Source organism: Zeus faber (genome assembly GCF_960531495.2).
Source record: "Zeus faber genome assembly, chromosome: 16".
Lineage (NCBI taxonomy): Eukaryota > Metazoa > Chordata > Actinopteri > Zeiformes > Zeidae > Zeus > Zeus faber.
In genome coordinates this window covers 30781925-30794775 of record NC_137202.1, presented here as the reverse complement: position 1 = coordinate 30794775, position 12851 = coordinate 30781925, and the positions used below count along the sequence as shown (strand labels likewise).

The 12851-nt window shown below is 46.6% G+C and overlaps 1 protein-coding gene across 1 annotated transcript in view; it reads right to left on the bottom strand.

Moving 5' to 3' along the window:
• Nucleotides 1-6754: 6754 nt before the first annotated feature.
• wdr27 (WD repeat domain 27) overlaps nt 6755-12851 on the bottom strand; it is a gene marked incomplete at both ends in the record, with an annotated part of 72111 nt that continues 66014 nt past the window's right edge. The window contains one exon of the mRNA XM_080016502.1: nt 6755-6865. Coding sequence (XP_079872628.1) covers nt 6755-6865 — 111 coding nt within the window. The remainder of the gene's footprint in view (nt 6866-12851) is intronic.

Here is a 12851-nt window from a genome sequence, read left to right as displayed (position 1 = left end):
GACCTCCAGAAGGAAAGTCCTCCAGAAGGAAAGACTTTGATGAGGAAAGACCTCCAGAAGGAATGTCCTCCAGAAGGAAAGACCTCCAGAGGGAAATACCTCCAGAGGGAAAGACCTCCCAAAGGAAAGACCTCCAGAAGGAAAGACCTCCAGAGAAAATACCTCCGGAAGGAAAGACCTCCCAAAGGAAAGTCCTCCAGAGGGAAAGACATCCAGGAGGAAAGTCCCCCCAAAGGAAAGACCTCCAGAAGGAAAGACTTCTAGGAGGAAAGACCTCCAGAAGGAAAGACCTCTATGGGGAAAGACCTCCAGGAGGAAAGACCTCCCAATGGAAAGACCTCCAGAAGGAAAGACTTCTAGGAGGAAAGACCTCCAGAGGGAAGACCTCCAGAAGGAAAGACCTCTATGGGGAAAGACCTCCAGGAGGAAAGACCTCCAGGAGGAAAGACCTCCCAATGGAAAGACCTCCAGAAGGAAAGACTTCTAGGAGGAAGGACCTCCAGAGGGAAGACCTCCAGAAGGAAAGACCTCTATGGGGAAAGACCTCCAGGAGGAAAGACCTCCCAATGGAAAGACCTCCAGAAGGAAAGACTTCTAGGAGGAAAGACCTCCAGAGGGAAGACCTCCAGAAGGAAAGACCTCTATGGGGAAAGACCTCCAGGAGGAAAGACCTCCCAATGGAAAGACCTCCAGAAGGAAAGCCCTCCAGAGGGAAAGACCTCCAGAAGGGAAGACCTCCAGAGGGAAAGACCTCCTGAAGGAAAGATCATGTGGTGTAAAGACATCCAGGAGGAAAGACTTCCTGGATGCTGTGACCTCCAGTAGCAAAGACCCTTTGGACACTTGGACCTCCAGGTAGAAAGACCAATCTGGACTTTCATCGCTCCATCACTAACCAGGACCACAGGAAGGGTGCAGAGCAGCCTGGTTCACCAGGAGACCCAGTAGGGTGAACGTTAAAGGTTTCCTCAGTTAAAACCACATGATCTCTGTTGATAATTGCACATCGAGGAAAAAAGTAAGGAAAGAAAATAAGGGGTTGAGGAAAACAGAAAATGTCTGAAATGTCTGAGACACCGTGATCTGCTGATAAAGTACATTTCAGTGGCAACGCAGTCTCGCAAAAATGTGTCGGGCCGATTAATCTGCAGAGCCATCAGAGATCTGGACCAGCATGAAGCAAGGGATGATGGATGTCAACGGGGTCGATAAACAACTTTATTTCCAGTTCTTCGCTCCAGAAGGTGATTTCATCTCAGAGGATTATGTGTTTTTAAGCAGAAAAGGGGTTAGTGAGGCTCAACTGCCCAAACTTTAAAATTAGCCCAAAATATTTTAACTGACATGATCGGCAGTGACACGCTCCACCTGGCTCAGAAGAAAACCTTCATCAAATAACTTTCATCTGAATTGCAAATTGTTCATTAGGCCAAGAGCCTACTTCTCCACAGGGATCCATCGTATGTTTGTAGGAGTCAAAAGGTTCAACCTGAAGACACATTTCATCTTTTTGGATAAAGTTGACTTCTCATATTCCTGAATATGCTTGGAAACAAAATGGTTTCTGGCCGAACTCTGGTGTCTCCTTGACCAGAAGGTTGCAGCACTCCTCATGTTCCTCTGGAAGAACGGTGTGGGAACGTCCTGTCACAGCTGTGAAGGCACCGTCAGCTGATGGAGAAGGTTCTCCGTCACTGGAGTTCCCTCAAACAGCTTCTCCGAGCTCCATCACACTGGTACCGTCTCGCGTATGTGACGGAGGCAGAAGGATTAGTAGCTGCTGGGAAACCAAATATTTGTTCTTGTTCTCCTGGTTCTTCTGTCAGAGTCTGGCTCCATCGCAGCGTTTGGTGGAGGTGGAAGCGCTGAAACGCAGATTGGTTGATTCAATATAATGGAACATTTCATCATCACAACTTTATTAAATAACCTTTCAGCTTCACTCCTCAGCCGTGATGCATATCGCAGAGACAAGCACAATAATGGAATAATGGAATAATGGAATAATGAAAGATATATTCTGTAATATTCTCTCCTTCGTACACGGCACTCGTCAAAACATGGAGAGAGGAAGGACCAGGGCGTGTTCCGTCCCAGATGTTTGGTTGAAACCAGTAAAAAGTGGAATAAACCGAACACTGACCTGGAGGAGAACCAGCTTCAGAAGAATAAAACAGCTTTTATGGCTGTCTTTCATGTCTCTTGTCGTCTGTTTTGTTTTATTGTTTTTCTTGTGATTAGAATTGTTATTTAGAATTCACAGAACAATTCATAAAACATATTCTTAACATCGACATATGTGAACAGGACACAACTCCTGTGTGTGTGTGTGTGTATGTGTGTGTGTGTGTGTGTGTGTATGTGTGTATGTGTGTGTGTGTGTGTGTGTGTGTGTGTGTGTGCGCACTCTCAGGTTCCTTTTCTCTTTTTCTCTCTCGGCTTCATTTTCACTTTTTAGATTCTATCGTTTAATGGCTTCCAGACTCAGGAATCTGAGCTAAAAACAGAAAAACAAACTCAACTCTTTAAGTTCATCTGTATTTGACCAAATAAAGTTCAGTAAAATACAGATGAAAGAATAGTACTGTGGAGGTCGAGTGTGGAGGGGGCGGGGCTTGGCGGAGGGGGCGGGGCTGTGTCTTGGGTCCCTGGGTGCAGAAGGTGCTGCAGAGCTGAACGGAGGATCCAGATCGTCCCTTCTTAATACTGACTTCAAAAATTACTGAAAATACTAAGTACTTCAAAAAGTACGCTATATACTGAGTACTTTGAAAAGTACTCCTCATACTGAGTACTTTAAAACACTTCAATGCACTGAAATAATAGTTTTTCAGAATGCCCTTTCGAGCAGCCAGCCACGCTTAACATTCACATGTTTTTACTCTTTCTTTTTCAAAATGTTTAAATCTCTAATCTTTATAAAATATGAAACACTGATCACAGTCTGGAGTCCAGATCCAGGAACCATGGAGGAACTTAAGATTTAAAGCTAGACCCTCTGCACTGTGTTTCATTTACCTCCACATTATTAATTATTATGTGTTTGGACTGAACGCATCTCCACAACAAAGGAATAATATATAGTTCCTGGCCCCATTATGGACACCAGCACCGCTCCAGAACAGAGAGTTATCATCAGAGTTCGCTGGAACCTGGAGGAGCTGGAGGAGTTGGAGAATCTGGAGGTGCTGGAGAACCTGGAGGAGATGGAGGAGCTGGAGGAGATGGAGGAGCTGGAGAACCTGGAGGAGCTGGAGAACCTGGAGGAACTGTAGAACCTGGAGAACCTGGTGGTGCTGGAGAATCTGGAGGAGCTGGAGAACCTGGAGGAGCTGTAGAACCTGGAGAATCTGGATGAGCTGGAGAGGAACATTCTGACACAACCCTCTGAACATTCGTCTGAACCCAGGTTTCCAAAATAACCCAAACTCTCTCTTATTATATATTTCTATATATATACTGTACTCCGATCATCCACAACATTAAACCAGTGACAGGTGAAGTGAATAACATTGATCATCTGGTTCCAATGGCACCTGTCAAGGGGGGTGGGATATAATATTGTTATATACAGTATATATATATATATATATATATATATATATATATATATATATATATATATATATATATATATATATACTGTTGTATATTATATATATACTGTTATATATTATTTTTATATATAGTGTTATATATTATTATTATATACATAGTGTTATATATTATTATTATACATGTAGTGTTATATATTCTGATTATATATACACTGTTCCATATTATTATATATATACTGTCATATAATTATTATTAAATATATACTGTTATTAATATATATATAGTGTTATATATTATATTTATGAGCAGCAAGTGAAGAGTCAGTTGCTGAAGTTGATATATATATATATACGCCATATATATACGCCCATGGGTATATACGTATATGGACACTACATGTGTATACCTACACACACAGCGTGTACCTGCAGGTATGAACAGTGCCATTTGCAGTGTCTTCCTCTGATCAATGTACTTCCTGTCTGAAATGTTTGTTTACAAAATTATTATTAATAATATAAACATTAACAACATCATTAAGACACACACACACACACACAAACACACACACACACACACAGTTAAACTGAATAAAAAAGTACAATTTAATCATAGGGAAATGATGCACGAGACGCTGAGGTCACAAGGAAAGATCAGTTCCATCAATCCATTCATCCATTCATCCATCTCTTGTCAGTGTCAGTAAAAGTTGTTGTTTAAAGTGCTTCTCCTTGGGTCCGTGTGTCCATCTGCTCCCTGCCCACACCCCCTTAAAGATTTAAATGTAGAATAAACACATTTAAGCCCAAGAGGGTACGTACCTCTACCTGGGAACCAGAGCAACCTGAGCTCATGAGCTGTTGAATCCACTGTCACGACAGTGGATTCAACAGACTGGACGCTTTATTTTCTATCAAAAATGTTTTTGATAAGACGTGTTTTTTGTACTTCACCCAGGATTTGGTAAAAGTTTCATTTTACAACTTACTCACTCAGCGCTAAGTCACACATTTCCTTGTTCTGATTGGTTGTAGGTCCATCCAGTGCTCTGATTGGTTGTAGGTCCATCCAGTGCTCTGATTGAACAGCCCTTGGAAATTGAAAATGAAGGGAGAGTTTGGGGACTCAGAGGTTTGTGAAGGTGTGGAGGTGTCTGACGGGTCTCGTGTCATGGCTCCTGCTGCGTTGATCTTCTCTGGATCTTCTGAGGAATCTTCACAAAAGCTGTTTCTGGGAGGAATCCTAGAGAAAAGCCTGTTGTGTTTTTGTCGGCAGAATCCAGTTAAAGGAGGATGACGACATGTGAGAAGCATTCCTCTGATGTTTGCTTTCTTTTCCACTGGGTTCAGAGAAAAAATTTGAAAAATAAACAAAAAAAACCCAGACACTTTCGCAATTCTGAGGGGGCAGGCAGGGGAGGCCCAGCTTCTCGTTCACACGTTTTCTTTGTTCATCAAATCAAGATGCAACATTGAAGGAACCGTTTCTCCTCTTTTCTCCTCCTCCTCCAGGCTTCATCTTTTCCCCCCACTGGACACTCCATCAGGAGGAGGAAGGATAGAGGAATGGAGGACAAATTGCGATACTGCAGCGTCTGAATTTGAAAAGTTATTAAGAATATATATGTTATATATCAATATGTTCCTTCATTGCTGTCGTCACTGATGTGAAGGGAAACAACCGACGAACATTTTGACAGATTATCTGTGTTTATCTTATATGTTCAAACAGAGATTTCAGACAGGAAGACAGGTGGTGCAGCCCCCTCTTCAGCCACAACCAATCAGAGCCTGCCAGGCCCTGTGTGGAGCCAATTCCACGGCATCCTGCCAGTATATGCACCCCACCTCTTCTCCTCTCTCCTGATTGAAATGGTTCTTTGGAGGTTATTTGGCACAAACTGCAGACAGACTCTTTTTTAAACACAATGGATCAATTACAAAGCAAAGCAACATCACAATCCGGCAGGTCACACATTTGGGTATTACACTCCAGTAAACAGGGAAAGGAGCAGTGAAAATAAAACATTATTTTTAGGTAACTCCTGATGCTGTGGCATCATGTTGCTTTGCCGATCCTGACTCACGTGGAGTGAGGTTTAGTCTTCCTCCATTCTTTCCCCATCGCTCATCATCTCTCCTCCACTTGGTGGAGGGACGGAGCATCCAGAGCCTAAGGAGTTCTACGAGGGGAGGTGAAGAATACAAACTAGTCATTTAATATCCTTCAGCTGATCCTCCTCCTCCTCCTCTGTCAACATGAACGACAGATGATGCAAAAAGGCCAAAACTCACTAATTGGTGGGCGGAGTCATCTTTGAAAGGCTTTTATTTGCAAATGTAAACTGACATCATTCTTCAGTGGTGAGATCACTCACCCTCTCTCTCACACACAGTGTTGAGTTCAGATAAAATATTCGACATCAAAGTTTCACTGCAGGATGGAAAAAGAACAGGGCGGCTGTTCTTTCCAGACGATTTATGAAGACATTTTATTCCACGGCTCGTCTGCGCTGACACGACACTGGAGCCCCGCCTCCTCCTGCAAAACACCCATAATCACCCTGAAGCCCCGCCTCCTCTTGCCAAACACCCATAATCACCCTGAAGCCCCGCCTCCTCCTGTCAAACATTCACTATCACCCTGAAGCCCCGCCTCCTCCTGCCAAACATTCACTATCACCCTGAAGCCCTGCCTTCTCCTGCAGAACACCCAGCATCACCCTGAAGGGTTAGGGTTAACCCTAACCCTTCACAAATCAAACATGAATCGTATAAATGACGCCCGAATATCAGATGCGCTGACAACGTTGTTAAAAGTGACATAGCGCACCTGGGACATGACGTCGAATCTGGACCCTGAAGACCCCTGATCTGTAAAATTCTAAAACTAAAAGTAAAAATCCTACTCATTATCAAGTACCTAAATAGCTTTACTTAAATATGTACAAATATTACACATTCCTTGAGTGCATTCCACTGTGGCTGGATGTTCTACTCATTGACTGTTTTAAAAACAGATGAAATAAATTAAACATCATGAATAATAAATAACAGCTGCAGATTTTACGAAGTTTTACAATTCCATATTGTAATGCTGTCGCACACTCAGTGTTGTCGGCTTCTCTGCTGCGAACAAATCTTCAAGTGTTTACAAAATGTTCAGAAAGTGGATGTGAAAGTGAAACATCTTTTATTTAGACAGTTTCTTTTACACTCGAACACGACATCAAACCTGTCACTGCCTCAACGCTGACATGGTCCGTTCCAAACAGAGCCAGCCTGCCGCCCAGGGTGCCAGTCAGCAGCTGGAGAGAGAGAGAGGGAGAGAGAGAGGGAGAGACTCTGACTTTTAAGGTTCCTTTATTTTCAGTAAGTCATCTCACAGCAGCAGAAACTTGATTATGGAGCCCAGACTTCCTGCTTTGTACAGTTTACCTCCTTGGAGAGAGAGAGAGAGAGAGAGAGCAAGAGAGAGAGAGAGGGAGGGGGAGAGAGAGAGAGATCACAGCTACCACAGGAAAATCACAGGTTAATAATGAGAATCATCCTGGACAGAGGACAGCACCTCCCCAACACCCCAAACACAGTGAAACACCGTGTGAAAGTGTCCAATTTTCCAGTCAGTTTGTAAAACTCAAACTCTACCCTGAGGCGGCTGAGAGTAGACCGATCGTCATCTGGGCCGGAGACAGTCCTGTTCCTTCGCCGACTGCACAGCAGGAGAGACCGTTAGCGAAGGACACATTTACTCGCACTCACCGTCCCATTGGTCAGACAGAGTACAGTTCTCCCTAAAAGCCGTATAGAGCACTGGCAGGGAAGCACAGACTTCACCAACCTGTGCAGCAGTCTGGAGGATCTGATGCCCGTTGTCTCCATGAGCTGCTCCACGGACGCCTTCAGCAGATGACCTAACTTGACGCACCCAGCCCCTTGCAAGCTGGAGGGAGGCTGGAGGAGGAAAGGAGCCCGGAGCCCAGCAGTGGGTTCCCAAACAAAGGCTCCTCAAACAGCCACATCCCAGGGGCAATTGTGGTGTTATGGTGGACCTTAAAAACCTGCCATGACTGCAGCACTGATACAAGGGAGTCAACCCTATTAAGTCCATCCCCTCGGTCCACAGCAGGAACAGCTGCTTGTCATAAGAGAGGCGCCCCGCCCGCCTCAGCAGCACCTCGCTGTGTCAGTCCAAAACTGTATATCAGCCTCTGCGCCGTTTTGAGGCGGAATGCCGTGACCTTGGATGCAATGTCAATGAGGCCTTGACCCCCCTCCTGGACTGGCAGATACAGGGCTGCTGCTCTGATCCAGTGCTGCCGGACCAAAATAAGTTCACGATGGCCCTCTGGATCTCCTCTGTCTGACACACATCTTTTGGCTCGTACGTCTTTAATTCTATTTTTTTCAAGTACTTTTGGTGTGTTGTTATTTCTAAACACTGTTTGCACTAATGGAGGCCAAAATTGCACGTTTTGTTCTGGTTCTTCTTTTTCTTTTAACTTTATTAACTACCGCGTCGGGAGATTCTGTGTGCAGCCCTATTGTTTACAGTGGGGATCAGCTGTTGGCCCTCCGTGACACAGAGGTGCTGCCCCAGGTGAGACCCCACGTCCCCCGCGAGCTGAGGAGGAGGTGGTGGTGGGGAAGCCAGGCTGGGGCTCTGTGTCGTTCCCGGAGGAGACGCCACAGAGCCCGTTCTCCCGTCTGTCATCATGTGGAATGTAACATCTCTCCCCAACAAGATGGACGAGTTAACGGCGCTGACCCAGCACCAGAGGGAATATCGTGAGTGCAGCATCATGATGTTTACAGAGACATGGCTAACCACGCTAACCCCGGACGCGGCTGTTTCCCTGCTGTGGGCAGACAGGACAGTGGAGAACGGTAAGAGGAAAGGTGGCGGGCTGGCTGTGTTTGTTAATGATAGGTGGTGTAACCCCTGGCACATCACTATCAAGGAAGAACATTGCTGTAAGGACATCGAGCTGTAAGCCATTAGCATGAGGCCCAACTATCTCCCGAGGGAATTTTCACACGTGGTTGTGATCGCTGCATATGTCCCTCCCTCTGCTAACGCCCAAACGGCCGCTGATGTCTTGCACTCAGTTGTGAGCAGGCTGCAGACACAGCACCCACATGCCCTCCTCATCTCTGGGGATCTTAATCATGTCTCTCCGTCCTCCACTCTGCCCACTTTCTCCCAGTACGTGACATGCCACACCAGGGACAATAAAACACTGGACTTGTTGTATACCAACACCAAGGAGGCATATAACTTATCCCACTTCCCCCCATGGAAAGATCAAGATCAGATCATCTCCTGCCTGTGTACAAACCTGGTGCTCAGGCAACCAGCTGTGACCCGCACAGTGAAAAAGTGGTCTAAAGAGACTGAAGAGGCTGGACTGCTTTGACTCTACTGGGTAGGAAGAACTCTGTGCTCCTCATGGGGAAGACATGGACGGTGTCACTGACTGTATGACGGATTACATCAACTTCTGTGTGGAAAACACTGGACCCACCAGGACTGTGCAGTGTTTTCCCAACAGCAAACCCTGGATTACTTCGGATATAAAGGCTCTCATCAAGGAGAACAAAAGGGCCTTTAAATCAGGAGACAAGGAGGAGCTGAAGGAGGTACAGAAACAGCTGAGGAGGAAGACCAGAGAGGGGAAGGACAATTACAGAAGAAAGATGGAGGAACAGTTGCAGCAAAAGAACACCATTATGGAGGGGCCTCAAAACCATCTCGGGCCACAAGAACCAGACTCCCAGGCTGTGGGGGACCAGAGGTGGGTGAATTATCTCAACAGATTTGATCAGTCACCTACCCCTCCCCCGGCCTATTCACCTCTGCTGCTACCAAAGTCGTCTGCACCCCAGGTGTTCTGCCCCACCCCCCTTCCTTCAATACTCAGCTCGCAGCCACCCCCCACTGCTTCTCCTACCAGAGACACAACCCCCCCCCATTCACACCCTCCCCTCAGCCCCCCTGCTCCAGTCTGTCCCTCACTACCATCCAGGTGAGGAAAGAGCTCCGCAAGATGAAGGAGAGAGAGGCTGCAGGTCCGGACGGCATCAGCTCCAGGATCCTGAAGACATGTGCAGAGCAGCTCTGTGGGATAGTGGAGCATGTTCAACATGAGCCTGAAGCCGGGGAGAGCACCACAGCTGTGGAAGACCTCCTGCGTGGTGCCGGTGCCGAAGACCCCGCACCCCAAGGACCTCAGCAGCTACAGGCCGGTGGCACCGACGTCTCACCTCATGAAGACCCCGGAGAGGCTGGTCCTTGTGCATCTCTGCCCCCTCGTGAGATCGTCAATGCACCCGCTCCAGTTTGCCTACCAGCCTGGCATCGGGGCGGACGACGCCGTCGTCTTCCTGCTACATGGAACTCTCTATCACCTGGGGAAGCCTGGGAGCACTGTGAGGACCATGTTCCTTGATTTCTCAAGGTCTTTCAACACCATTCAGCCTGTGCTTCTGAGGGACAAGCTGCAGCACACAGGAGTGGACCATCTCCTGTCTTCCTGGATCCTGGACTATCACACGGACAGGCCACAGTACGTGAGGTCTCAGAACTGCGATCTGACATGGTCATCTGCAGCACGGGGGCCCCGCATGGGGGCCCCACAAAGAACGGTCTTGGCACCTTTCCTCTTCACCCTCTACACCGCAGACTTCATGTGCAGCTCAACCAGCTGTCACCTGCAGAAGTTCTCTGACGACTCTGCAATCGTTGGCCTCATCACAGATCAGGACGACAGGAAGTACAGAGAACTCACCATGGACTTTGTGGACCGGTGCCAGCGGAACCGCCTCCAGATCAAAGAGCAAAGAGCTGATGGTGGATTTCCGCAGGCGCAGACACTCCCCCCCCACCGACACCGGTGAACATCCAGGGAATGGATATTGACATTGTGGAATCTTAAAGTACCTGGGTGTTCACCTGAACAATAAACTGGACTGGACTCATCACATACATGCACTTTATAAGAAGGGTCAGAGCAGACTCTCTCTGCTTAGAAGATGCAGGGGGCTCTCCTGTGGACCTTCTTCAACACCGTGGTGGCATCAGCCATCTTTTATGGAGTGGTCTGCTGGGGCCACAGCCTCACCACAGCTGAAAGGAAGAGACTTGACAAACTGATCAAGAAGGCCAGCTCTGTCCTGGGGGCCCCTTGGGCCCAGTGCAGGTGGTGGGAGAAAGGATGATGATGGCTGAGCTGTCATCCATGATGGAGAATGAACCCCACCCCATGCATGAGACTCTGATGGCACTGGAGAGCTCCTTCAGCGATAGGCTGCTCCACCCAAAGTGTGGGAAGGAGCACAACCGCAGGTCCTTCCTTCCTGCCACACACACACACACACACACACACACACACACACACACACACACACACACACACACACACACACACACACACACACACACACACACACACACACACACACACACACACACACACACACACACACACACACACACACAACTGTGAAAGAATCCAAGTGCAATTTTTTTATATTATAAAAAAAAAAGTGCAATCCCTGATGTGCAATGTGTCAAGATATGTGCAATACACTTAGTACTATCTGGTTCCGATTTATGGTGATTTTTTTATTTGTATGTTTCTATATATTTTATATTGTTTATAGTGTGTACTTGATATGCGGGGGGGGTAGAATAATTTCAGCTTCACTTCTCCTCAAACTAAATGAGTGATGATCATCATGGGCTGTTCTCTCTTCACTAAGATTCCTGATTGTCGTCCGTGTCGTGGATCAACCCAACGTTCCAGTTTGATGGGTTTGCTGCTCGTCACGCTGGGTCGACTGTTCAGGGAGCCACCCCCGAAAGGTGGACGAGTGGGAAAGCTGTCAGTCAGCTGAGAGTCTTCAAGCCGAGCAGTCCTTTTGTTTTGGTCAGTCAGTGTGCATTACAATGACAGGATAAAACAGATGGAAGCTTACAAAATGCACAGGGATAACATTTCAATGGGGAATCATAAATAATGGGAATTATAAATATATTTTTATATGTGTGAATGGAACACGTCTTTCAATGCGCCCTGATCGCCGTTCCTCCAAATAAAACAAGTAAAAGGGGTGTAGGGGCGGGGTATGGAGGAACGGGACACAACACGTAGACTCCTTAAGAGTATTTTCTGCGCATATCGCATGGAGAGGAGTGGATTGGGGAAAAAGTGATGGAGGAAGTGTTCCCATTACGCACGCTTACCATCCATAAGGAGACATACAATTTAAAAAGTTTGTTTTTATTTATCTCAAATAAAACACTGTTCTGCCGCCGTCACAGAGGGGGACAGGTGAGCAAACCCCCCCCACCCATCCTACTATTGGGAGATGAAACCAGTGGAGCACAAACACAAGTGGGTGGAGCAGGTGGAGGAAAGCTTCACCCGCTGCAGTACATGGAGACAGAGTTTGACTTAAAGACATTAAACTACTTCTGGAGGAAATGTAATTTATTGAAAAATAAATGATCCAAAAATGATTTGAAAACCATTTTAGTACAACAATACGTAAACATATTGAAAAACCCATAATCCAACCACTGAGTCCTGGAAAAGTCCAAGTTCTGGGAAAGAGATTTTCGGGAATCGACTTTTGGGAATTAAAAGTATTTTCTGCTGAAGGGAAGTTAGAGAGTGGAGTAGAGCAGGGAGGGAGGCAACAACACACATATACAAGCCTGCACACACAAACACACGAACACACGAACGCACGAACGCACGAACGCACGAACGCACGAACGCACGAACGCACGAACGCACGCACGCACGCACACAAGAATGCACTCACACACACGCGCACACACACCATTAAGGAGTGTGTGCGACAGAGGAATTGCTTGACATATAAAAGATGTTTTGAACACAATGCAAGCACCTTGCACGTCCCTCGCTCTCATCTTCTTTCTTAATATTCCCTGTTTCACCGTGACCCCGCCCCCACCAGAGGGTCCTTGTTCTCCTGCCGTTGGAGAAAGCCCAAAAAGCTTCCGAGGGTCAGAGAGCAGCAGAACTACGTCTTGACAGAACGTACTCTTCTTCCCTCAAACACTTGATGTTTTTCATGTTTTTGTGTAAACTTGGCGTCATGGATTGTGGAGGTTTGATGAGCCATCCCAGTTCCAGGTTCCAGGTTCCAGGTTCCAGGTTGTGAACATCCCAGTTGAGTCACAAGTCTCTCCTATCAGATCGAGTGCTGTGCCATCAGACATTCCTCTCTGCAGCTGTTTTTACAATGCATCTTGTTTATGACACA